Source organism: Lissotriton vulgaris, chromosome 5 (assembly GCF_964263255.1).
Source record: "Lissotriton vulgaris chromosome 5, aLisVul1.2, whole genome shotgun sequence".
NCBI lineage: Eukaryota > Metazoa > Chordata > Amphibia > Caudata > Salamandridae > Lissotriton > Lissotriton vulgaris.
The window spans coordinates 938,434,601-938,460,052 of record NC_141693.1 but is presented as its reverse complement, the minus strand read 5'-3'; the positions used below and the strand labels follow the sequence as shown (position 1 = coordinate 938,460,052).

At 43.1% G+C, this 25,452-nt stretch overlaps 1 protein-coding gene across 1 annotated transcript in view; it reads left to right on the top strand.

Moving 5' to 3' along the window:
* JAKMIP3 (Janus kinase and microtubule interacting protein 3) overlaps positions 1 to 25,452 on the top strand; it is a 776,485-nt gene that overhangs the window by 397,012 nt on the left and 354,021 nt on the right. The window contains exon 3 of the mRNA XM_086922542.1: positions 930 to 1,427. Coding sequence (XP_086778668.1) covers positions 930 to 1,427 — 498 coding nt within the window. The remainder of the gene's footprint in view (positions 1 to 929; positions 1,428 to 25,452) is intronic.

Here is a 25,452-nt window from a genome sequence, read left to right as displayed (position 1 = left end):
AGGGAATGTGTAGGAATCGTAATATATTTAGTGATTCCTACATGAATCCCGTTTTGCAAGTCCTTATTAGCGATTCCTTAATAATCGCTATTAAGGACTCGCAAAACGGGACTATGATGAATCTAGCTGTAAGTTCTTTATCCTGATTTAGAGTTGCGCAGAATGGTACTCCATCACAGACGTGGTAGCTATCCTCTCTATCTTACAAAAAGTGTTATAGGATGTAATGCACATGAATTAATGCGAACAACAGTCCCATTGCGTTTGTAATGGAGTAACCTGTCCGCTAAACCTTCATTGAGGCCCTTTGTGTCATTGCGGTACAACCTTTCAGCTTTAGTGATAGTGTGGTGGTGCCCAGATTACACATAATATTTCACAGAACTTAGAAACAAATATGTACCTCAAACATGTCCCAAATGTGGGTGTGTCCCATGAGGGCAGCTGATGAAATATTTATTAGGAATGGGTCATTAACTTGGATCCAGAGTATTCTGGTAGCTGCACTTCATCATTTTCATTCCTTGCAGTTATTGCTTACAATGTTTGCAGTTGTTACCTACATACTGTGAAATCACCATATTTTTTGGTTTATTTGCAATCGTTTCTAATAACATTTCCAGGCATTGATTTATCTTGTGAAATCTCTTAAAACCACTATTTATTGCTCATCCAAAGAGTGTATCTCTTTACTTTCAACAAGGGAGCACCCTTTAGACACGTCCTTCATCCAGGTGCCAGCATTCTGTGCAGTAATTGTTTATATTTTAAATATGTTCACTTTTTCTTTTCTTTGCATTAAAGTATGGACACCCTCTTTATTAAACTGTTTTACAAAATAAAGCACTGAGACACATGGCTACATTTTAACAGATTTTTACAAGAACCATATTGCTCATACGAATAATTATCTTCACTTATTATTTTAGGCCACCAAGTTGGAAAGAGACAAAAACCAGGAAGTAAAGCAGATCAAAGAGCACGAGCAGCACAAAAATATTGTGTTGGTGACAGAACTGAAGGCGAAACTCCATGAAGAGAAAATGAAGGAGCTGCAAGTTGTACGAGAAACCCTGTTGAGGCAACACGAGGCAGAGCTGCTGCGGGTCATAAAAATTAAAGACAATGAAAATCAAAGATTGCAGACCGTGGTGAGTGCCTTGCGTGATGGTGCACCAGAGAAGGTCAAGACTGTGCTTTACAGCGAAGCCAGAGAGGAAGCCAAGAAAACCTTCGAATTAGAGAAAGTCAAAATGCAGCAAGAAATTTCTGAGCTAAAGGGTGCCAAAAAGCAGGTGGAAGAGGCCTTGACTGTGCTTGCTCAGGCTGATAAAATGAAGGCCGCCGAGATCAGGAGTGTGTATCACCTGCATCAGGAGGAAATCAGTCGGATCAAGCGGGAATGTGAACGAGAAATACGCAGACTGGTATGTGCTCAAATTATTACCTTTTTGATAGCTAGAAATTTGTTTTCATTTCTTTAATATATTGCAAAATTCATTTTGTTAACAACTACTATAAAAATATAACATTATTAATTCTTACCCACTGTCTCTTAAAGTAAACTAAAACGTTCATGTTATTCTCCAAATATTTGAAACTAGTTAAAGAAGCTGAAATGCAGCATAAGGTGTATATTTATCTGTTTTCGGGTGTCTGGATTTGATGAATTTGACCAATGGCTTGATGTAGCATTGCTCCAAAAGTAAAAGTAAATGAGAATCTCACAAATATTCTCAAATTCGTAAGTGCTCTGTGATGAGGGGTTGGGACAATAAATATGAAAAGTGTTGGGATGAAAGATTGTTTCAGATCCGAATCACTACAAAAGTCCTAATATTAAGGTATAGGCGGGTGCACTCGGATGTATTTTTATTTTCTCATCGAACAAGTGACAAAGTCAGTTTTGAAAATAAAGATTGCAAATCAGAGCTTTTTGCTAGGATAGAGGGGAGAGTAGGATGAAAAGCAATAGAATTAAAACCTTTTAGTGCGGACTGAAACGTTACCGTAGTGCCAATATTCAACGTTTATTGTGGACCCCATCCCTGCTTGAAAAGATTTAAGACAGCACTTTTTTTTGTATTTATTGGATCATATGTAATTATGTGCCAAAGTTGCAAATTTGTGTACAGAAAACTGAAAAAAATATTTCTTCATGATTTGACATTTAAAAAAATTAAACACACATAAGCAAAACAAAAACTGTCATTGGTCACTAGACGAACTTATCAAATTACAAATGTTGTGCTTACGTGCCCGGCAACACTGATCAAGACCCATCACTGCACATCCTGTGGACCATAAAACCCACTTTTAGAGATGCAATGGCAAGTACCATTTACCTCCTAAAAAAGAAACCAACATCCCCTGAACAGACATGGGACACAGATCAGCATACACTAAATTCTACCATAAATACAAGACTCAACTATTGAATAAAAGTGGAATGGGTAAGTGGGAAACAATAGTTGTTGTGGGCAGTGCCGAAATTGCCATTGGCAGCAACAAGAATAAAGGGAAAATTGAGGCCTAGTCGCAGATCTTTCACTTTGCTCCTTGCCCACCTCCCAGGAAGTCACTATACCATCCATGTAGCTTCCAGCCACGTCATCGATGACCCAAAGTGTTGTATGTCATTGGTAGAAACTAGTAATGTTCCTGAGAAATTAAGGTCAAGTCAAGTATTCCTGGGGTGACAGGTTCAGCATAATCATGGTTGCTCTCATTGACTATGAACCTGCCAGGATTCCAAACTCCATTTCTGCTTCAAAATAGTGGAGAAGTGTGGCTCACTGGTTAGAGCAGGCAGACCCTGAAGCAGAGGTCAGACCCGGGACCAGGGCTCAATTCCCGACGCGGCAGGGTCTTGAGCTCCTATGTTCATGGACTCGATAATTCTTGCTTCGGTGCCTGACCTAATCATGGGTTCACACTCTGCAACTCTGGGCATTAAGCTTGCTTAATCTCCACAACGGCCCCCCCGCGGCGGGATGCCTGGCTTTCACCTTGGGGATGCCCTGTAGGGGCTATCTCACAGGGAAAAACCAGGACGGGTTCCAAAGGCAAGCTTTGAGATACCCCTTCGGGGGTCGATTCTGGCGCTATATAAGAATATAATAATAATAATAATAAAAATAAATATTTGAGACCATGCTCATATTGTTGAATGTCATTGAGGAGCATTTTCTACAGTCTAGAATTGATAAACCAGATAAAGAAAATGGAGTAAAATAATTTCATTATTTGCATTGAAAGATCACCAAATAGTAAAGAAACTCTGTACACCAGAGAAAATCCTCGTTCTTCATCCGGACTAAAATAATAAATGCATCCACCTTTAGCATTCAAGAGCCCATAAACTTCCCAAACATCCATTTAGATGATGGTCCTTGCCAGCCATTCAATGTCAGACACAGGCCCAGACCTGTCCTTTTTGTTCTACAAACTGAAAAGTCCTCTATCAGGGATGTAGGAGTCCGGGCCCCACTACCCCATCAAAGGAAAGTCTACATCACGTGTGAATGAATGGAAAAGTTACTCATCTTCTTCAAATATTGACTGCAGTGTTTAAAAACAAAGGAAGATAATAGAGGTCTTCTACACTGCCACAAAGACATGCATGCTGTCCGTCATTTATCATCCACACCCAGCAAGAGATGTCTATTTAATGCCATGAGTGACTGACATATTACCCCAGCTATGGATAAAAATTAGCATAAATTGCCCTGAAATATTCATGTTTACAAAAAAAGTGATGATGTATGCCCCTACTGACTTGTCCTAGGGTCAAGCAAGAACTGCATCCGAACCATCCGGAAGCAATCCTTGGCATGGCGCCATTTCAGGCTCCCAGGCCTGTTACTGGTCTAGAAAGGCTAAGCCAAGGCATGGGCAGTGGCGTAGCTAAAGCTTCTGGCACCCGGGGCTAACCCCCAGATTGCAGCCCATGGCAGGTAGCGGGTGAATTTGCAGTGTTTAAGTTATAACACCACTCTCTACTCCACTGCAGGTAAAAGCAAAGGTTGGAGCGGAGGTGCAGCGTGCCCAACACTAACCTCGCATCCCAATGTTGGGTGTCAGAGAGATTTACATAACATACAGAATAACAATAAATCACACAAGTGTGTAAATCAGTGTACAAGATGTGTTGCATGAGCTTAGCTCTTTCTCAAAGTCTTTCATTTATGGGATAGGCAGCCAACCAGCCCTGGTCATTTGCCAATCTGAGTCACTGTAATGTCATATGGGCCTATGTCGTCAAGTATCAGTTAATCCAGCGAATCCTCTTATGACATGTAATACAGTTGTAGCCAGAACAAGTAATAATGGTGGGGAGGTGGGATGAGGGTGGGTTGTGGGGGAAGTGGATAGACGACGGAATAAGGAAAGTAAAATAAAAACAAATAAAAAAAACACTTACCTTGCACTCGCCCCATTGCCAACTCAGCAATGCAGTGAGCACAAGGTAAGTGCTTTTATTTTGTTCTCCATTTTACTTTACCTATCCCGTCATTTGTCCACTATCCCCCCCGTCCCCCCCCCCCAAATGCCCTGCCCCACCGCTGTTACCTGTGCCGGAAGTGCCCGATGCAATATGAAACACAGAAACTGTTTTTTTTTTTACCACAGCGGTTACTTATATTTGGAATTTTAAAAGTTCAACGGGCTGGTGGATTATGATCTCCCCATCGGTGATCTAGAAACTCAGCTAATGTCCAGCCATTTTTCTGCCAGACACTTGTGCTTCCCAGAGTTTAATTTCGACTTTTGGCATGGAGCATATTGTTTCATATCAGCATTTTGCTTGTTATGAGCGTTTTAAAGAACTTTTAATTGCTGTAGTGACAGTGTTTTTAAATTAAATTACTGTTAATATAGAAAGGGTAGAAGTCTCAACCATGAACATGGGGCACAAGTAAAAGATGCTCAAAGAAGATCTAGACATATCTGTGTAATAAATGGTTTAACTTCAAAACCAACTATCCAGACTGGTGATCTCAAAGCCATATTATCTGACTAACTAGTGTGGGAAATAAGATATGCAGGTGGAAAAAGATGCAACTTTAAATGAGTGAAAATGCCATAATAGCCATAAGAAAATACCTGCATTTTCATGAAGCTCGAAGAATTTCAAAACTCTGGACCAAAGGAGAAGGCTAATTCAACCAGAAAGATCCAAGACCGGAAATGCAAACATAAAGGAAAGATCTTCTGAAAGTTGAAATAAGAATGAAAATAAAATTAGACATCCAAATCCTTCCGTAACTGCATGGGAGAGTGCTGCAGACATGAAAGCAACCTCAATACCAACATGCCCACACAAATAAAACCTCAATATTCAGGGGGGACATGTCTATCTGAGTTAATGTGAGGTAAAAGCTAGTAGCAGTTCCAAGACACAAAACAGACTAGTACTTAGCACCTAGATATATGCAGCAGATATCATGTTACCTTAAGTCAAATTATGTAAAGTCTATTTACTGATTAATCAAGCCAGTCTGCATCCCAGTGTAAACCACAGATGAAGCCGAGTTCCAAAAGTCAGTGAAGTTCATGACGTTAATAGCCAGGTCCTCTTACATGTACAACCAATTGAAAAATGGCTGTATATAACTATCAAAAATATTTGCAAAATTAAAATCCAAAGAACCGGGTTGCAAATTGATCTTGATGAGCAATAATCATGGAGTAATGGAATATTATCAAGAGATATGTTTTTTAAAGAATTGATCCAAAACATTTGTTTTAACATGAAACATGGCTCTGCAACCATAGAAGCTCATTGCTTATTTTTCTACATGTTTCTAGTATCGGAAGAAAAGGAGAAAGAGGAAATCCTCAGGTCTTCAAATCACCATTGTACTCAATGCCTGCAAATGTTTTTTATAGGGATAGTAGTACTACAGTGAACCTAATTTACATCGACAACATCAAGATAAAAAAATGGAGAGGAAAGGTAGAGGAATATTTGCAAATTAGCGTGGTTGCTCATATATAGATCAAGGAACAAAATTATGTATATATTATTTGGTTAATTAGCAGATGTCTGTGCCAAGGTAGACATTTTCCTACTCTCCAACACAGTCACTAGGGAAAAGTAATTCCACATCCATACAATTCATAGAGATTGCGTGAAGAAAAATATATATAGGAAGTGCCTCACACGACCACCATGAGCCTGTTGGCTGATACGCACCAACTGGGATGCTTTCTCATCATTGGCAGTTTTCCTATAAAATGCCGAAGGGACCAACATGAAGACTGAATCTAATAGCGCTATTTATGTGTACCCCTTTCAAGTCAAACACAAACATCAACCTCCCAAGTTCCTCATAAAGGAAGAAATGGCGGCCTATTGTCCTCACAAAAATGTGTATATTAAAAATGAATTAAATGTGGCATCTAGCATATGTATTTATTCCCTGCCCATGCTCATGATTAAAACCAAGTCAGATGTTTAGACTATTTTAATGTGAAAGGCCAAAATGTTTCATTGCCATTCAACAATTTCCTGGCAAATTCATCAGGTCACGAGGACCGATAATCACCCAGTTATGCACCAGACCATATGACCCCAGGTTGAATGCCTATCAGTAGGCAATTGGAAGAGCGTATCTGGACTCAAAATTGTGGTTGTCGCCAGTGCCTCAACCTCTCTGTAGAACCACCACTTGCAAAGCACAAGTTCAAATGCTGGCAAGCCAAGCAGTCAATTTAGCCCATCAATCTTATGTCTGTTAAGAGTTAAAAAAATAGAGGTGAGCCTTACTGTGGTACCAGAAGAAAAATGTAAGTATGTTTGGCTTCTGAGGTTAAAACAGCAGATCCATTAGTTTCTTATGCAGAGTAAAAGATCACCCTTGCTGCCTGTTCTCCTCTTTGGATGTGGTTAGAGAAAGCTGAGTTAGACAATGTCTTTTAATGCATCCTACAAGATAACAAGGACGGCAAATTGCTGACTGAATTGAAACAGGGAATAAATAATTTGCTGTCCAAAGAAAGACTGATACACAAGGGGAAACATTGAAGTTCATCATGGGTGAAAAGTCCTACAGAGATCACAAATCGTGGTGCAATTCATAGGAAAATAGATAGAGTATCTCCATTCGAAGAAAGTCAAGTCATTGTAAGCTTGACATTGACGATGGCCTTCATGCATCGCCCAACCAGAACAAACAAGGCATATATTAATTCTACCAGTGAACAGAAAAGCACATTTATTACATTGTATTTTGGCAAAGCTGGATCATTAACAATGTTCATCCTAAAGGACACACATAAATGATGAAAACAAATAATTCTTGTCCTCTTCTTTCACACCAGCCCTTACCATTACCTCCAACACTACTCTAACATTGGTCTTGTACCAAAATATCAAATTTTGATACTGGCCTGCACTCCACATCAGCTGTCGAATATAGACTACCAAAACATTGTCAATGTAAGTAGTTGGGCAGTTGAGAAGAGTAAATCTATTTCTCTCTGCATGCTTACTTTGATGATCTATTAGTGTCCTATATTCTGTGTCAATACAAGTTCATTTCGAAATTACCGACCTTGATATTTTGATACGCATCCCTAACAAGGTTCGAGTTCGAATACACATAATTTTTTGCAACAATTCTTTATTGGTATTTCAGTGGCGCCATGTGCCTGATACAATTTACAAAGAGTATCAGAAGTGAAGCACACGTTGAAGAAAAATATATAACAAAACACCAGACACTCATGTCCACCCGAAAGAAGCAAATCCAAAATTTCTATAGAGTAACACTACGCAGGGCAGTCCAAAAGGAAACAGACAGGACAAGGCTGTCACCTATTATTTGGTGGTGATAGCTGTAAGATGTATGGTGAAACCTACTCCCACCCCTTAAACGTTACTGAGCTCCCTCCTCCGTCGGGGTGTCTGAGGGTGCCCCATGAGTAATGGGGTTCCCAGACCTGGGCATATGCTTCCATGTGGTTGTTTCTCTTATAAAAAATGCTTTTGCTTGCCACAAACTTGGACAATTTGGAGAGGCAATATGTTCCACTAGGCACCTTAGCTTTCTGCCAATAACAAAGAATGCAGAGCTCATCTGAAGCCGGGCCTGTTGTTGCCAGTGTTTCCCATGTTTTGTAGGGATTTCTCAGTCAGACTTTTCATGTAAAAGAGCCAGCTTGGCCGACAATGTCAGACCAACTTTTTCCGAGCCACCAAGAGTCATCCACACCACCGACCAGTAACCAGAGAACACTGGACAAGACTACAAAACGAGCTCAATGTCACATCCCCTTTGTCCACAATACCAGCAGTCTTGATGTGTTATCAGGCCGGCCAGTGCAATTGAATCAAGGAAAAGATCCTGGGAAGGATGGCAAATGATTTGAATGAGGATCCAGAAATCAACTGAGATGAGTATGCTGCACTCTCTCCAGGATGGCCATTCAACTACCTGGCTAACCGACTCATATGCTTTCATTGTTCCAGATAGAGGCTGCTGTATGAAACCTTAGGTCCAGCTTGAGAGTCTTGTGGACCTGTTTACAGCTAAGGAAAATATGTACAATGATAGGGTTGGTGATCGCCCGCGTCCCTGGGTGTGCAACATACAGGTCATCAAAGGTAGCATCACATTGTGGTATGGCACTCTCAATCTTACATCAAATCAGCGGGTCCGTAATCCTCCCCAGCCAGCTGGTAGCTGTGACAAGTGGTGAGCTGTGTAATATGTGCTAACATGGGGAGGCATAACCCACTTCCCTCCGTATGTGCATATAGCTTGGACATGCAAAGGCTTGGTTTATCCATCCCCCTTATGAAGCCCTTAATCACCGAAGCCAACAGTGAACGGGTACACAGGGCAGTAACTTCCCCAGTACATAATTAAACCATAGGGCCGTCAGCATCATCGTAGCCTGTATGCAGCTTCATTGAGATAAATAGAGATGGGTCAATTTTGAAAAAATCCAAACTAGTAGAGGCCAATGAAAGGGACAGTGTGTCTTGTGCTAGATGTAGCAACCCTTAAGATATATAAATGCCTAAGTATTTTGGCCCCATCTGCACCCATTTCCCTCCCACTCTCTGTATGCAGGCTTGGGTGTTAACTATGGACATTGGCATTGCCTCACATTACCCCGAACAGTCGGGAAAGACATTCATGAGTGGGAGACTATCATTAAGATGTTGTCCACATAGAAGAATTATTTAATGCGCCCCTCTTCTGTGGGTAGGCCCTGTATGAGAGGCAATGTCCGATCACCAGTAGCTCCAATGCCAGGAGAAAAAGTAAGGGGAGAGTGGGTAACCCTGGTGATTGCCTTGCTTAATCCGAATCATACAGGCTTAATGACCCCCACATTTGACTTACACTGTGGCTTGTTTTATATACATTTGACTTTACTGATAAAATCCTGGCCCGAGCAAAGTGTTCCAAAACTCTGAATAGCTAAGACCATTTGCTGCGGCTGAATGCTTTCTCTGCATTCAAGCACAGTGCCAGTCGTTCGTCATAGTTTGTGAATCCCACAAAAGGTGGGCCAATGTGCTCATATGGTTGCAAGTAGAATGCCCACACACAAAGCCTATCTGTGATGGGTCACCTTCCGGATACTATTAACAAGGACTTTCATCATAATCTTCATCTCCACATTCAGTAAGGAGATCGAGAAATAGCATCCACATTCAAGGGGGTCCTTCCCATTCTTAAGGAGGACTGTAATAGTGGCCTTATTCAAAAGAGGGCCCAGGTTCACTGTTGTGATCTCCTCCTGAAAGGCACAGTGTATGAGTTGCACCAGTTGTGGTTTAAAAGCCTTATAAAATTTCCAAGGGGCACCGTCTTCACCTGCCGATTTACGCATTGGCGGATTGGCTTGGCCTCCTCAATTTCATCATAGGAAATATCCCCAGCCAACAAAGCTTGCCCTTTGATAAAACAGGGAAGTGAAAGGAGGACATAAACTGGTCCTCAGGATGGGTGAGGTCACTGCTATCAGAGTCATAGAGTTGTTCATAAATGGAGGCAAATGCCTCTGTGATGTCAGTGTGATGTGTAAGAAGGCAGCCTGTGAGGTGTCGGACAGCCAGTATAGAGACCTGAGCTTAATGTTGTGGAAGCTGGAAGGAGAAAAGGTCACCAACTTTTTCACCCCTCTCATGGGGCCACATGTACGGCACGTTTTAGCGATTACAAGTAGAGAATCTGGCCGTTTGCGGCTGCTAAAAATTCAATGGTCATATACCAACCTTATTTTCGAGTCGATAGCCTATTACCAACTCACAAAATAGGGTTTGGGAGTCAATATTAGGAAGGGGTGTTTCAAGGGGTCCCTTTCTAATAGTGAGTCGCAGGGGCATCTATGAATGTTTTGTGACCAGAATGTGGTGGCAAAACATTCATATTATACTGACTCCGTAAAGGAGGTGGTAACACATTTACAAACGGGAAGGGGCAGACAGTGATTCCAATGACCACTGCTTACTCATATAAAATGAAAAGGTAGCTCTTCATATTTCTTTTTTAAATGCATCCTATTTTCCTTTAAGGAAAACAGGCTGCAGTTCATTAAAAAAATATGTTTTATTTAAAAAGCAATCGCAGACTTGGAGGTCTGCTGACACCAGCATGCCACCATCCCTGTGAGTACAGGCCATTCTCAATGGGTTGCAAAGTGTGACTGACCTCATGACTATTGTTGAGGCAGGTCAATTGCATTCTCCATTGGGAAATGCAAACGGTGTTGCTAGCGCGCGCAGTTTCCCCCAGGTTACCCGAGTTACCAATTCTCTTACACGCACTGGGCCCTTGGCGTGAAAAAACCTTTTATTACCCCACTAATTTGTTTGGGTGATCCGGGTGAGGATTTCTCCTCCTGCACGCTGCCAAGAGTAATCAAGTTTGGATTTACCTCTGCTTACCATGTACCTGACTTACCACGGGCACAATTCTTACGACGGACCTGGAGCTATTAGGGAAAATAGTAGACAGGCCTAACATCCACTACACTTAAATCAGTAATATACTTTCCACACTTTTGTAAAATGACCACAGACACCTGATGAAGTTTAGAACTTTATATAAGAATTCAAAAAGAAGAAGCCAAGATAATAAGCGATACATAGAATAATATATCAAACATTAAAATCAACACCAATAGGTAACTTTGCATCAAAAGTATGACCATTAGGATATATGGGAGACTAAAGGTAGGAGGTTTTAGAACAAAACTAGTCACTGCAATTTTATACTAGAACGTAGGAATTGGGATGAGACCTAGGACATGTACTTAACCTAAGTATTTAAGCTATTCTTGCTAAGTTCACTGCAAACCACTAAAGGAAAGAGGAAAAAACGGGAACATGCTATGGTTTTATAAAATCAATGAGTTTCTAAAGGAGAGGGGGAGAGAAGGAACCAACTAAAATTCAGACACATATAATTGCAATGGCAATAAAGCAATAACACAGGTAAGAATGCTTTCACCAGATCAGATAAAAGGAGAGAGAGAGAGAAACTCAATCCCACAATCTATATTTACCTAGTTCAGATTGAAGACCAACCCTGGCCACGGGTCAGTTGGGAAGACGGGGACAGGGACCCTCAGAAAGGGAATGCCAGAATGCGAGCAGGTACAGCTTACGGACAGTAAGGACAGGATACCCCTCAGGTTCAGGTCAAGGACTGGGCCTCCCAGGGTACGACCAACACCCACAGCTTCGGACAGCAATGCCTGCGTTACCCCCTCCTGCAAGTAATCCGCCAGAAACCCCGATTGGATTTTCGAATTCCCCAGCAAAGTGCTTCGCCAGCACTTTAGGATTTTCCACCCCTTAGGAGATTTGTGGAAAGTATGGACAAAGTGCTCCGCAGCACTTTCAGAATGAGCACCTATTGAGATCGTAGGGTCAGTGACAGGTCTGCTACTCGGACAAGTCGGACAATTTTCCTAAGCTAAACTAGGGCAATTATACGGTTTTGGGGACCCTTAGACCACCCACTAATGTTGCAAGTGACAGTTTCCCACATTGTGATTGGTCAGGAGAGGTGGTGCGGTCATTACCACCTCCTAGAATTCAGTTTTCTCATGTTTAATATTCAATTTTGCACACCCGCCCCCCGGGTTCACGTTCCCATGCATGGAATACAGCAGTACAGGACAGTTCACAATAGGTAGCAACAGTATTGCTTTTTCCAAGGTAAGACTCCGTATTCCCAGCGATGTTCCCAGGCGCATTGTGCTTCAGGAGCCAGCTGGCTAGATTTAGCTTCTGCGCGGTTAGAACTTTCTCCGGTCATGTGACGGTGCCCAGCAGAGCTTCAAGTATGGCTCCGCTCATGATTGCCCCAGCCCACAAAGACGCGGTACATGAAAAGTAAGCGAAAACAAATTAAAATCATACATAAAAATGATCGCACTGTATACCAAGATAAAACTTAACCAACCCTTACTTTATAATGACTATAGCATTAAGGATTAGTGCGAAAAGACAGATAGGCTAAAGCAGCTGCAGCAAGCAGAGAGCGTGGTGAGAGACAAGCGGCCATATTTAGCATCAATGCGCATGAGCACAGAATCCCTCCAGAATGCGAGTGCGTCACATCACATGGGTATGACCGACGCATGCGCAGACTGAATTTCGGCAAAGCAGCCATTTTCAGTGCAAGCTTCGTTTTAGTACGAAAAGACAAACAAGCAAGCATCCTGGGGACACCCGCGTGTTGGGAAAACGCTTTATAAATGACGAATAACGAGGTTAATATTATTATGCAGTTTAGACAAGGGTTTTGCATACGAGCAAGGCGTTTTACGGGCAAATCCTTGCTCCATCAATCCCCTCTTTGATGATATTTACTATCATCACTACATGAAGGAAACAGATGCCAACTTTTCTCATTCATCCACATCACTCATCCGAATTTCAACAAATTTGTCGTTGAGTTTTCTTGCAGCTTCTCTATGAGAGTGGTCATTTTTCGCCTTTTTGTAAATTGCACTCTTCAACTCTTCTAATTCTAAATCATCAATATTTCTTTTCACCCCCCTCGGATTTACTGTATATTTCTTTTTGCACTTTTGACATTTGCAGCAGATAAAAATGATCAATACAATCACACCTATTATAACTATTGGCATCAGTATTTTCCACAAAATATTCCTACCTAAGTTAGTAAACCAACTACCTATAGAGGAGAGACCTCCAGTCAGTCTCGTCCAGGCACTGTCAACCTCCAATGGTTTGAGTTCCCTTTCCAAATTAGTTATGTTCTTCACATATTGTTTTAATTCGATACTTTTATCAGGAATGTAGGTGCAACAATGTTGCGCTTTCAGCATTCTACAGACTCCGCCCTCTTTTGCTAATAGGGTGTCAAGGGCAAGACGATTTTGTAAAACCATTGATCTGATCGCAACCATTTCAGTATTGACCAGCAGGAAACCAGCAGCAGTGTCCGTTGATAACCGGTCCACTACTGTAGACAGTTTGCAGATTCTATGGGTGTTCAGAACTACCCCCATTCCAGGTATCAGTGCACTAAAAATGTCACCTATAATTTCACCTACACTTTCGCGCCTACTACGCACTAAGCCATTAGTTTCATCATCGCTTCCAGCTGCATTATTCACATGGTATATTTTCGGGAAAACAATGCCAAAATAGCAGCTTCCATACCAGTGATCCGGCAATTTGAAATAAGCCTTGTTCCCACATATATAATATATTCCGGGAAACACAGGTTCTGACCCATTTTTGAAACCCCAGCCTCCAATTACCTTATAATTATGTTCACACTCGCTGGAACCGATGAATACATTGTTATAGTACTCTGTCTTTTCCCTATGGATACAAAGTTTCCCCTTTCTTTCAAAATCCAGCAACAAGGCAGGACTGGCTTCGCCTTCTGAGGTGTTATCCATGTGCTCAGCCCACCTAGGGATTCTATCTTTCTCGTCATTTGCCTTCTTTTGAAACTTTTCTCTCCTTCTGTCTGCCATCTTTATAAACATCTTTTCCTGCTCTTGCAGTGAACAGGTCAGATTGTCTTCTCTTGCTTGATCTAAGTCTATGTTCCCTATAGTCAGGAAATATTCTCCCATATAGCGGGTCATGTCACTTGTAGTATGTACACGGTTCAAATGTCCTCTAACAGGAAGTTCAGAAAATACTACGTCATCATTTGAATAATAGTACTGCAAGGTGCTTCTATAGAACAAGCTAGCTAATATACTACAGGAGATTCCATAGGTCAAAGGTAGATGGTGGTATGTCACGCCTTCAGCCACTGAGGTTGGTAGCTTCATGCAGACATAACAGTCCTCTATTTCCATAGCTTCTACATAATGCACTAATAGGTTAGCAAAAACATTCAGATGCGTCCTGTTTCTCATTTTGTGAAAATGTAGTCCATCCTCATCTGGTGCTTCTAAATTAGGTCGTGTGTGTGTCAGTCCTACTCTTTTGTCGCGTCTTTCTAGTCTTCGTGGTGTTTCTGCAGTCTGTACAACCCCTACATCTACTGCTTCGGGTTCAGTAGGGGACAAGTTTGGATCTCTACTTATCATAAAGGGTAGAAAAACGGTTAGTCCTATCCACATTACTATTAGCATAGCTACACTACACAAGCATATCTTACAACAGGTTTTGAGACACCCACACCGGGATCTCCCAGAGACACTCGGATCCGACATTTTTAGCTTACAGGTGGCTTTTGCTACCCCTCTTCGTTCCCTTGCACCAAAGGCTCACTTCGGGGTCTCTCTCAAGGAGGGTCTTCGTCCGAACTCCGATCAGCAATGGACTCGATGTCACTGTTGCCACTGTGGTGTGGCTCGTCAATTTCTTCCAACACAAAGTACGTCCACTCAGGGCTCCGATACAGTCGGTTCTGTTTCTTTATTCTGTCGCTCTTTCTCAGCGATTTGCCTTGGGCTGCACTTCTTTCACTTTGAGCCCTTTTTCGGTCTTTATCGTTTTCTTCGACTGTCTTTAGTCTGAGCCTTAGTCTCTTGACGTATCGGGGTGCACTTCTTCCTCCGTGCCTCCCAGTGGTTGAGGAGACTTCGCCTTCTCCGTGCACTCTTTTCACTTTTTGTTGTGGCACTTCTGTTTTCCTGCCTGTCTGACTAGTTCCAGGTCTTTCGTCTATTTCTTCTGCCTGGTCGCTAATCTGTCCCTGCTCAGATTCAAATCGCACTTTCTTTTTATTTCTGGTTACTGTTGTTTCCGTTGTCTGAGCACTTTGATCTAATTCTATCTGTTCCTGTTCATGCCCTTCGATCTCTTCGCTTTCTTCTGCATGAACGTCAGCTCTAATTTCTAACTGTCCCTTTCTCGGCTCCGGAGTTTCAGGAGGAGTCTCGAGGTCTTGATCTGACCCTACTTGGCCTATGTCCTGATCAGGTTCGTTGTGGCTTTCGTTGACCTGACCTTCTTCTTCTATTTCTGACTCACCTGGACTATCCCACTCACTGTCTAAGTAGGAATATTTCCTGGTTCGTATTGGATCATGAACTGGTTCGTCGGCGGGATACCATTCAACGTCTCGACTTGTGCTCGGCAGTTCGATGTCAGCTAGCTCCGGACTCTCTTCCTCGGAAGCCTCTTCAGCTGCGCTGCCTTCAGCTCCAGTCGCGTTTTCTCCGGGTACCCGCTTTGTGTGGCTGGCGTGGATCCACTTCGGTACACCAGCACACTTCACAGCAGTGGTAGTGACGAGGATCACTTGTCGTGGCTTTCCCCACCTTGGCTTCAGGCAACTGCTCCGGGTGTGTTTCTTTAACACCACCCAGTCTCCTGGTTGCAGATTGTGTGCTGGATCCCTTGGCCACTCGTCTTCTGTCTCTCCAATCTGCTGAGAGAGAGAACGCACTTGGTCACCCAGCTGCTTGCAGTATTCTAGCACCATATCATCAGAAATGCTTAGCAGTTTGTTTCCGGGTACCCATGCCTGGCGCATCACTCTTCCCATCAACACTTCATGGGGACTTAGGCCAGTCTTTCGATTCGGGATACTTCTCAAACTCATCAGCACCAGGGGTAAAGCCTCTATCCAGTTCATTTTTGTGGAATCACACATTTTTCCCAATCTGGACTTTAGTGTGCCATTTATTTGTTCCACTACCCCAGAAGCCTCTGGATGGTAGGCACAGTGCAATCTTTGCTTCATTTTGAATGCTTTACAGAGTTCCTCTAGGACATCGTTGGCAAAATGCCCACCTTGGTCCGTTTCGATCGTCTCTGGGATCCCATACCTAGGTATCAACTCCCTGAGCAATAATTTGGCTGTGGTGATAGCGTCATTTTTCTTAGCTGGATATGCTTCCACCCACCGGGAGAATAGACATACTATGACTAAGACATATCTATATCCTTTGCATCTGGGCATGGTTATGAAGTCTGCCTGCATTCTAACGAAGGGCCCTACTGCCTTTCCAATAGTGCTCTGCTTTACTACGGTCTTCTTTCCTGCATTGAATTGCTGACACACTAGGCACCTCTGGCAAAGCCTTTCCGCCTGGTTCTTGAACTTTGAATTACAGAACACCTGTTCAAACACCCGACACATCGCATCTCTTCCCATATGTGTTGGCTCATGTATCATTCTGACCATGGGGTCGATCAAACTATCAGGCAGCACAGGCCTCCCAGTCGGATTCACCACCACACCATCTTCTCTCAACTCGCATCCATTTGCGGCCCACCTGCCCTTTTCTTGCCTGTCTGTGGCTTGTTGCAACTCTTTTAATTCGTCCCACGTTGACACATTCTCAAACAACATAAGTTGGCAGCTGGTTCCATCCCACAGGGCAATTTGTAGGGACATATGGTGTCGGGCACAAAACTGTGCAATTTGGTCAGCGTACCTATTACCGGCAGTCACATCATCATTTCCAGATCTGTGAGCCGCACACTTGACCACAGCCAATTCATTGGGTAATTGGATAGCTTCCAGTAAGTCATGCACCACCTTCCCATTTCGGATAGGTGTGCCTGAGGAAGTCATGAATTCTCTTTGTAACCACAATTGGCCGAAGTCATGAACAACCCCGAAACAGTACTGACTGTCTGTGTAAACAGTAATTCTTTTGTTCTTTGCCCTCTTACATGCTCGAGTTAACGCGATGAGCTCCGCCACTTGTGCAGATTTCACCTCGCGCATGTAGGATGCCTCGATGGTTCCTGTCAGTGTAACCACAGCATAGGCAGCACTTAGACTTCCACTCTCATGTCTCAAACACGAGCCATCCACGAACATTGTTTTATCCCCGTCAAGTAGCGCTATTTCACGGATGTCTGGACGGGGTTTTGTGCTATATTCAGTTAGATCGATGCAATTATGTTCCCCTTCCTCATCAGAGTCTACATCCAGAGGGATAGGTAACAGTGTCGCAGGGTTTAGGACATTGCACCGAGAAATAGTTACATTTTCAGCACCAATCAAAATTCTCTCGTACCTAGTCAGCCGACTAGGTGTGAGGTACTGGGTCTTAGTTCTAGTCAGTAGGATGACAACAGAGTGAGGAACATAGACAGTGATGGGATGTCCCATGACAATGTTCTCACTCTGTTCCAGACTGACGCAAGTAGCAGCAACGGCTTTTAAGCAGCCAGGCAGTCCAGCAGCCACTGGATCTAGGGTGGCCGAAAAGTAGGCTACCGGTCTTCTGACTAATCCGTGCTCCTGGGTCAGGACCGAAAGAGCACAATTTTCTCTCGTGTCACAGAACAGCTCAAAGGGCTTAGTGTACTCAGGCATACCCAATGCAGGTGCGGTACATAGACAGTTTCTCAGAGTTACCCAAGCATTCATGCTTTCACTGTCCCAGTGGACGGGGTCTTCTACTCCTTTCTTTGTCATATTTATCAGGGGTCGGGCTAGAGCTGCAAATCCTACAATCCATTGTCTGCAGTAACCCACAACTCCCAAGAACATTCTCACCTCTTTCTGGGTGGTGGGCAGTTCCATTGCCTTAATTATTTTGATCCTTTCGGTAGTGACCTTCCTGATTCCTTTTTCTATCTGGTGCCCCAGATATTTTACTGAGTTTTTACAGAATTGTAATTTGTCAGGCGACACTTTATGTCCTCCTTTTCCTAGGTGATTCAGCAAGGCAATTGTGTCAGTGACACAGTCAGACTGGGTTTTAGATGCCACTAACAAGTCATCTATGTACTGCACCAAAACAGACTCTCTTGGCAGCACTAGGGATTCAAGGCACTTTTTCAATATCTGGTTGAAAATCGATGGACTTTCGGTGTACCCCTGGGGGACACGATTCCAGACATAGATATGGCTGTCAAATTCAAAACTGAAAAGGAATTTGCTTTTGGGATGCAATGGGATGGAAAAGAATGCGTGGCACAGATCGATGACAGTGAACCATTCTGCATTCCAGGGAATCTGGTATAGTATTACTGCAGGGTTGGGTACAATAGGACAGCAAGGCACAACAATTTGGTTTACCTTGCGCAAATCTTGCACCACCCGGTACTTCCCACTAGGCTTTTTGATCCCAATGATAGGCGAATTACAGGGGCTGCTCAACACTTCTTCTATTATTTCTGCTTCGAGCAGCCTCGTAATTTCAGTCGCTACTCCTGCCTTTACTTCTGCACTCATTTTGTACTGTCTGGTTTTCGGGTATACAGCATTAGTTTTTATTGCTATTTTAACTGTGTCCACATTTGCCATCAGGCCTACATCTTTTCCTGTGAAATCCCACACTTCTGGTACTACTCTTAGCTGGAGTTCCTCAGGTAAATCCTCAATTGTCAAAGGCTTGATATCAGCATCTTGTCTGACTAACATCAGTTTGTACAGGCCATCTTCATCGGGGGTCTGAATTTCAACGCCATTTGGCGTGCAGAAAATGGTACAACGCATCTTGCACAACAAATCACGTCCTAGTAGGTTTACAGGACTGGAATCACAGACCACAAATCTGTGCATTTCCTTGAAATTTCCTATAGAAATCTCCATTGGTTCAGTTACAGGGGTACTTATTATCTGATTTGAGACTCCCACTACTTGGATTGCTTCTCCCGAGAGGGGTAGGTTAGGAACATCCACTGTTCTTACAGTAGATCTGGTAGCACCAGTGTCCAACAGAAAGGTGACGTCTTTTCCCTCTACCTTTCCTTCAATGTATGGTCCAGTCTGGTCTACCGGTAAGGAGGCGCCAAGTACGCACTCCTCATCCTCCCCTCTCAGGCCCCGTCAATCTTGATCTTCACAAAGGAAGGTATCATTTAGCAAGTACTGTGGAATGACCGCGTTTCTTTCACTCTCAACCTCCCATACTTCCGCCCTCTCATTCTGCTGACCCTGACTCTTAAAATTCTGCCTAGGAGCGCGGGGTACTGGAGGTAATTTTACCTGTTGCTGGGTTTTTCTTGTCCCCTCTTTCGGCACCTGTGGATTTAAACCATTTACAGGGGCATTACCAGCCTGTAGGTGTGGACACTCGTCTCTCCAATGCCCCATCTGGCCGCACCCATGGCACGGAAACTTTTTCATGGCCTCTTCACGACTCATTTTAGGTCTGGGCTTTCCTCCCCCCCCAGAATTGGTATTCGGTACATTATTATCAGAAGTCATTTTACTTAACTGTTTTTCTTGCTGTTCAGCTAATTTTACCTGTGCCCACATCACTTTCTCCTTGAGGGCTTTCTTTTTATTTTCGATTTCATCTTCGCAGTATTTTGCATATTTCAGGACATCATCTATGGGTTTTCCCTGCCAACTGATTTTGTTATCTCGAATCCATTGTGATATTTCAGGCCTCAATCCTAGCACAAATCTGTAACTGAAATGGGTCATGTCTTTCATGTCTACATTATCGATACCACTGTAAGTTTTGAATACCTGTAGTAACCTTTCGTAAAATGAATGCACCGTTTCATCACGTTCTTGGGTGGTTCTATCTATTCTGGTCCAATCTGTTTCCTTTGCTGGCACCTTTTTCTTTAGGTACTGTATGACCTGGTCATATTTCCTCATTACATCCGGTGAAGGGGCTCCCGTTTTCTCATCTCTGGGATATTCATCATTAGGCCAATCAATTTCTATCTTACATTCGGTCCACAGATCTACAGGGACCACAATGTCGAAAAACCCATCCAGGTCTTTCAGCAGGCATTTCTGAACTTTTATGAAACGTTCTACCTGTCTGTACCAGTCAACTGGTTTCTCACGTAATTTCGGGAAGTCGTTTGTAAATGACACAATGTCTTGTCTGGACCAAGGGACATGGACATATTTTCCTCCCGGGACCTCTCTCATGGGGCACAATTTTTCTGTTGGGGTTACTTCCTTTAATACGAATTCTGAAGTTACGGACCCAGCCCTGCTGCCTTCCTTTTTCTTTGCCCACCTGGTTCTCCATTTCCCCACTTCGCCCCATTTCTGCAAGATTTTCAACAACTCTCTTACTTGGATCTGCTTTCCCATCACATTCAGGCTTTCTAAATCCTTGTCTGAGAAGTCTACTCTGTAAGGTTTCTGAAGAATTTTGGAGCGACTAACATCAACTCCCATTTCTGTGGCGGCATCCATTATCTTTTCATGGAGCACTCTAGCACTCCGGGTAAGATTTTTACTGATGAATAGTAACTCTTCTTCATTATACGAGCTCAGGCGCTCAACTCCCACGTTCCCAGCCATCATTTCTTCTATTTCTATTCTTAATTTATATATTTCCAATGCTTTAGGTTGGGGAGTGGTCTCCTTCTCTATCTCCTTTGTCCATCTGTCTAATTCTTCAGGGGAAACTAAAGAGGCGTTCCTATTTCCAGTTGCACTTTCAATCACCACTTCCTTTTGTCTGGGCTGACTTCTTGTCCCTACTACACTGGCCCTTGACTCCCTTATGGGCAGATCCATCAAACTTCCAGATTCACACTCACTTTCCTGATCCTCATCTATGAATACTTCCTTCCTCGGGGTCTGGAAGCTAGGAGTAGGCAATATTGGGGTGATAACAGGAGGAAGGGGACTAGTCAGGTAATTTTTATACATTGGGATAGCAGGACCAATAGTTACCGGAATGGTCAAAGAATCAGGATGGGGATGCATCTGGGCAATGGTTCTGACTAATTCCTCTCGCTGTTTAGTCAGGGCTTCTCTCTCTTTTTCCTGCAACCCCCTTTCGGCAGAATTGCCATGCAATACCTGAGGTACTAAGGACGGATAAATACTCGGGGCAGTCGGGGCAACCAATCGAGGGGGACTTTCCCCGAATGGCTGATAATTCGGGACTGTGGATTTAGGTCTGCAAAACCCATCCCTTCCACTATGTTTACTGCTTGTAGCTGTCCCGTCTGTATCACTATCCCTCCTACTTCGGGGGTAATTTGTAAAGGGATTTTGAGAATGCACCGGTTCTGATTCTGCTACATAGGGAGGTGGATTCTTCATTAACAAGTCTTCCAGGTGTTCATCTTCTATGTCCCCCATAGGTGCTAGGTGATGGGTCTTTTCTTTACTTTTTCCTCTTTTCTCCTCTAATACCCCCATCATGGGGAACAGCCCTTCAGTTAACATAGACTGCCTCCACTGTTTCATTTTCTGCTCTTTGGTTGGCGTTGGAAGTCTGGGATACCACTTACTCACTCCCTTATCCATTCGGGGTTTATCTCGCTCTGCAGCCTCTATCTCCCATTCCTCCAAAGCTTCGTACTGGGTCAACCTAGGTCTAGGGTGCAATTCATTCATGCGGGTCCTTAAGTTAAACAGGATCCGACCATTAAATGTACCTTCAACAGGGAATGCTAGGACTCCGTCATCTACAGTATACTTTGCCCAATTTTCTAGCCAGACACAAGTGTGATACCCTTTATCAAACAACATGAAAGAGGCAGGGGTATTTGGCGGGGGAATGAGTACGCCTTCCCTCGTTCTAATGGGCTTGTCAGTTTTGAAAAAATTCTTAATTTTGTCAGAGAATGACAATTTTCTCTTTATTCCATACATCATATGCGGTCTACCTCGTATAAGCTGATCCTTATGAAATCCTAGGTACTTTGGATTCGGTATGAAATCTGGATACCACATGCAACTCTCCAGACTCGCTTCTAACTCGGCTTGATTAATTTTGTTTACTTTTGTGCTTCCAATGCTAGCGCGACTTTTATTTCGCACCACCCAATCAGGTCAGAGAATACAACTACGGTTAACCAATGGGTGCGCGGCCTTTTCGCAAGACAGAGTCTCACGCTTCGGCACTCACCCCTCCTTTACAAATTCAGCTCCGCTACCCACCCGCTGTTTTGACCAATACCAGCGCGGCACGGAGTGACGTCAGAGCAGCTCTTCGACTGACTCCCTCCTTCACAAGGTAACGGAAACTTTTTACTCTCTCTAAAGTGCGAGTGCAAGTTTTAGTCGATAACACACAACGTTTGCCACTATGTCTGAGTGTTCTAAAGAGAGAAAAGACTTTTCTTTCGCTACTAGTAAACCACTTCTGTCTACTTTTCATTCACTCTGGATAGACTTCTTTGCCTGTCCCTTCACACTAGTAACATAGAACCCGTTATTCTTCTGGCTCATCCACCTTAGTCGGGGATATGTACTGAGCCAGGATTTCACCAGCGAACTATTTTACTTACCAGACAAGCCTCGGAGACCCTACTATTCCTTCCGTATGCGACCCTTACTAGGTGATATCGCAATGAAAGTTTTATAACGGACTCGTAGCTATCATTCACTCCAGAAACAAAAAGGTCCTAATTAGTGCTTCCAGTTACTCCTTTAACCCTGCACTAATGATTCAAACTTAGTGACTTCAACAGCTAACCGGATTCTACTCACCGTTAGCTAAAATACTTCCCCGGGGATTCGGACTACACTGAACATTTACAAACAATTCTGGGTTAATTCAACATGCAATATTTATAGCAGCAATGCAAAATCATGCACATTTACATATAAAAACACATTTCAAAATTTTTTTTGTAAAAATACAGTAGCAATCAGCAGCACGTTTTTATATTCAAGGTTTGTTTATGACTATCCTGTCTACCTAATCTAACTAGTCCAAACCATCCTCTGGCTGCCAGAAATTACTGCTAGCGCGCGCAGTTTCCCCCAGGTTACCCGAGTTACCAATTCTCTTACACGCACTGGGCCCTTGGCGTGAAAAAACCTTTTATTACCCCACTAATTTGTTTGGGTGATCCGGGTGAGGATTTCTCCTCCTGCACGCTGCCAAGAGTAATCAAGTTTGGATTTACCTCTGCTTACCATGTACCTGACTTACCACGGGCACAATTCTTACGACGGACCTGGAGCTATTAGGGAAAATAGTAGACAGGCCTAACATCCACTACACTTAAATCAGTAATATACTTTCCACACTTTTGTAAAATGACCACAGACACCTGATGAAGTTTAGAACTTTATATAAGAATTCAAAAAGAAGAAGCCAAGATAATAAGCGATACATAGAATAATATATCAAACATTAAAATCAACACCAATAGGTAACTTTGCATCAAAAGTATGACCATTAGGATATATGGGAGACTAAAGGTAGGAGGTTTTAGAACAAAACTAGTCACTGCAATTTTATACTAGAACGTAGGAATTGGGATGAGACCTAGGACATGTACTTAACCTAAGTATTTAAGCTATTCTTGCTAAGTTCACTGCAAACCACTAAAGGAAAGAGGAAAAAACGGGAACATGCTATGGTTTTATAAAATCAATGAGTTTCTAAAGGAGAGGGGGAGAGAAGGAACCAACTAAAATTCAGACACATATAATTGCAATGGCAATAAAGCAATAACACAGGTAAGAATGCTTTCACCAGATCAGATAAAAGGAGAGAGAGAGAGAAACGCAATCCCACAATCTATATTTACCTAGTTCAGATTGAAGACCAACCCTGGCCACGGGTCAGTTGGGAAGATGGGGACAGGGACCCTCAGAAAGGGAATGCCAGAATGCGAGCAGGTACAGCTTACGGACAGTAAGGACAGGATACCCCTCAGGTTCAGGTCAAGGACTGGGCCTCCCAGGGTACGACCAACACCCACAGCTTCGGACAGCAACGCCTGCGTTACCCCCTCCTGCAAGTAATCCGCCAGAAACCCCGATTGGATTTTCGAATTCCCCAGCAAAGTGCTTCGCCAGCACTTTAGGATTTTCCACCCCTTAGGAGATTTGTGGAAAGTATGGACAAAGTGCTCCGCAGCACTTTCAGAATGAGCACCTATTGAGATCGTAGGGTCAGTGACAGGTCTGCTACTCGGACAAGTCGGACAATTTTCCTAAGCTAAACTAGGGCAATTATACGGTTTTGGGGACCCTTAGACCACCCACTAATGTTGCAAGTGACAGTTTCCCACATTGTGATTGGTCAGGAGAGGTGGTGCGGTCATTACCACCTCCTAGAATTCAGTTTTCTCATGTTTAATATTCAATTTTGCACACCCGCCCCCCGGGTTCACGTTCCCATGCATGGAATACAGCAGTACAGGACAGTTCACAATAGGTAGCAACAGTATTGCTTTTTCCAAGGTAAGACTCCGTATTCCCAGCGATGTTCCCAGGCGCATTGTGCTTCAGGAGCCAGCTGGCTAGATTTAGCTTCTGCGCGGTTAGAACTTTCTCCGGTCATGTGACGGTGCCCAGCAGAGCTTCAAGTATGGCTCCGCTCATGATTGCCCCAGCCCACAAAGACGCGGTACATGAAAAGTAAGCGAAAACAAATTAAAATCATACATAAAAATGATCGCACTGTATACCAAGATAAAACTTAACCAACCCTTACTTTATAATGACTATAGCATTAAGGATTAGTGCGAAAAGACAGATAGGCTAAAGCAGCTGCAGCAAGCAGAGAGCGTGGTGAGAGACAAGCGGCCATATTTAGCATCAATGCGCATGAGCACAGAATCCCTCCAGAATGCGAGTGCGTCACATCACATGGGTATGACCGACGCATGCGCAGACTGAATTTCGGCAAAGCAGCCATTTTCAGTGCAAGCTTCGTTTTAGTACGAAAAGACAAACAAGCAAGCATCCTGGGGACACCCGCGTGTTGGGAAAACGCTTTATAAATGACGAATAACGAGGTTAATATTATTATGCAGTTTAGACAAGGGTTTTGCATACGAGCAAGGCGTTTTACGGGCAAATCCTTGCTCCATCAGTGTCTGAGACACTGTTTTACATAGCATTTTGCGAGTTCCTAATTGGAAGTCGCAATAAGACGGAATTAGGAACTCGCAAAATGTTTCCATCATACATATGGCCCTAGGTGTCTCCATTTAAGCTTTCAGAGAGTTCAGAGAACCTTTTCCACAGCAGCAGTATGAAGTGCATTTTATTCCAGTTTGGCGACTTGCAGTTTATGGTGATTAGCTAGTGCGCATACACATGTTTGTATTTGGGCACAAAAATCACTCCCCTTGGATTTATCTCTTTTTTTAGTATTTTTAAGTTACAGAAGTAAACA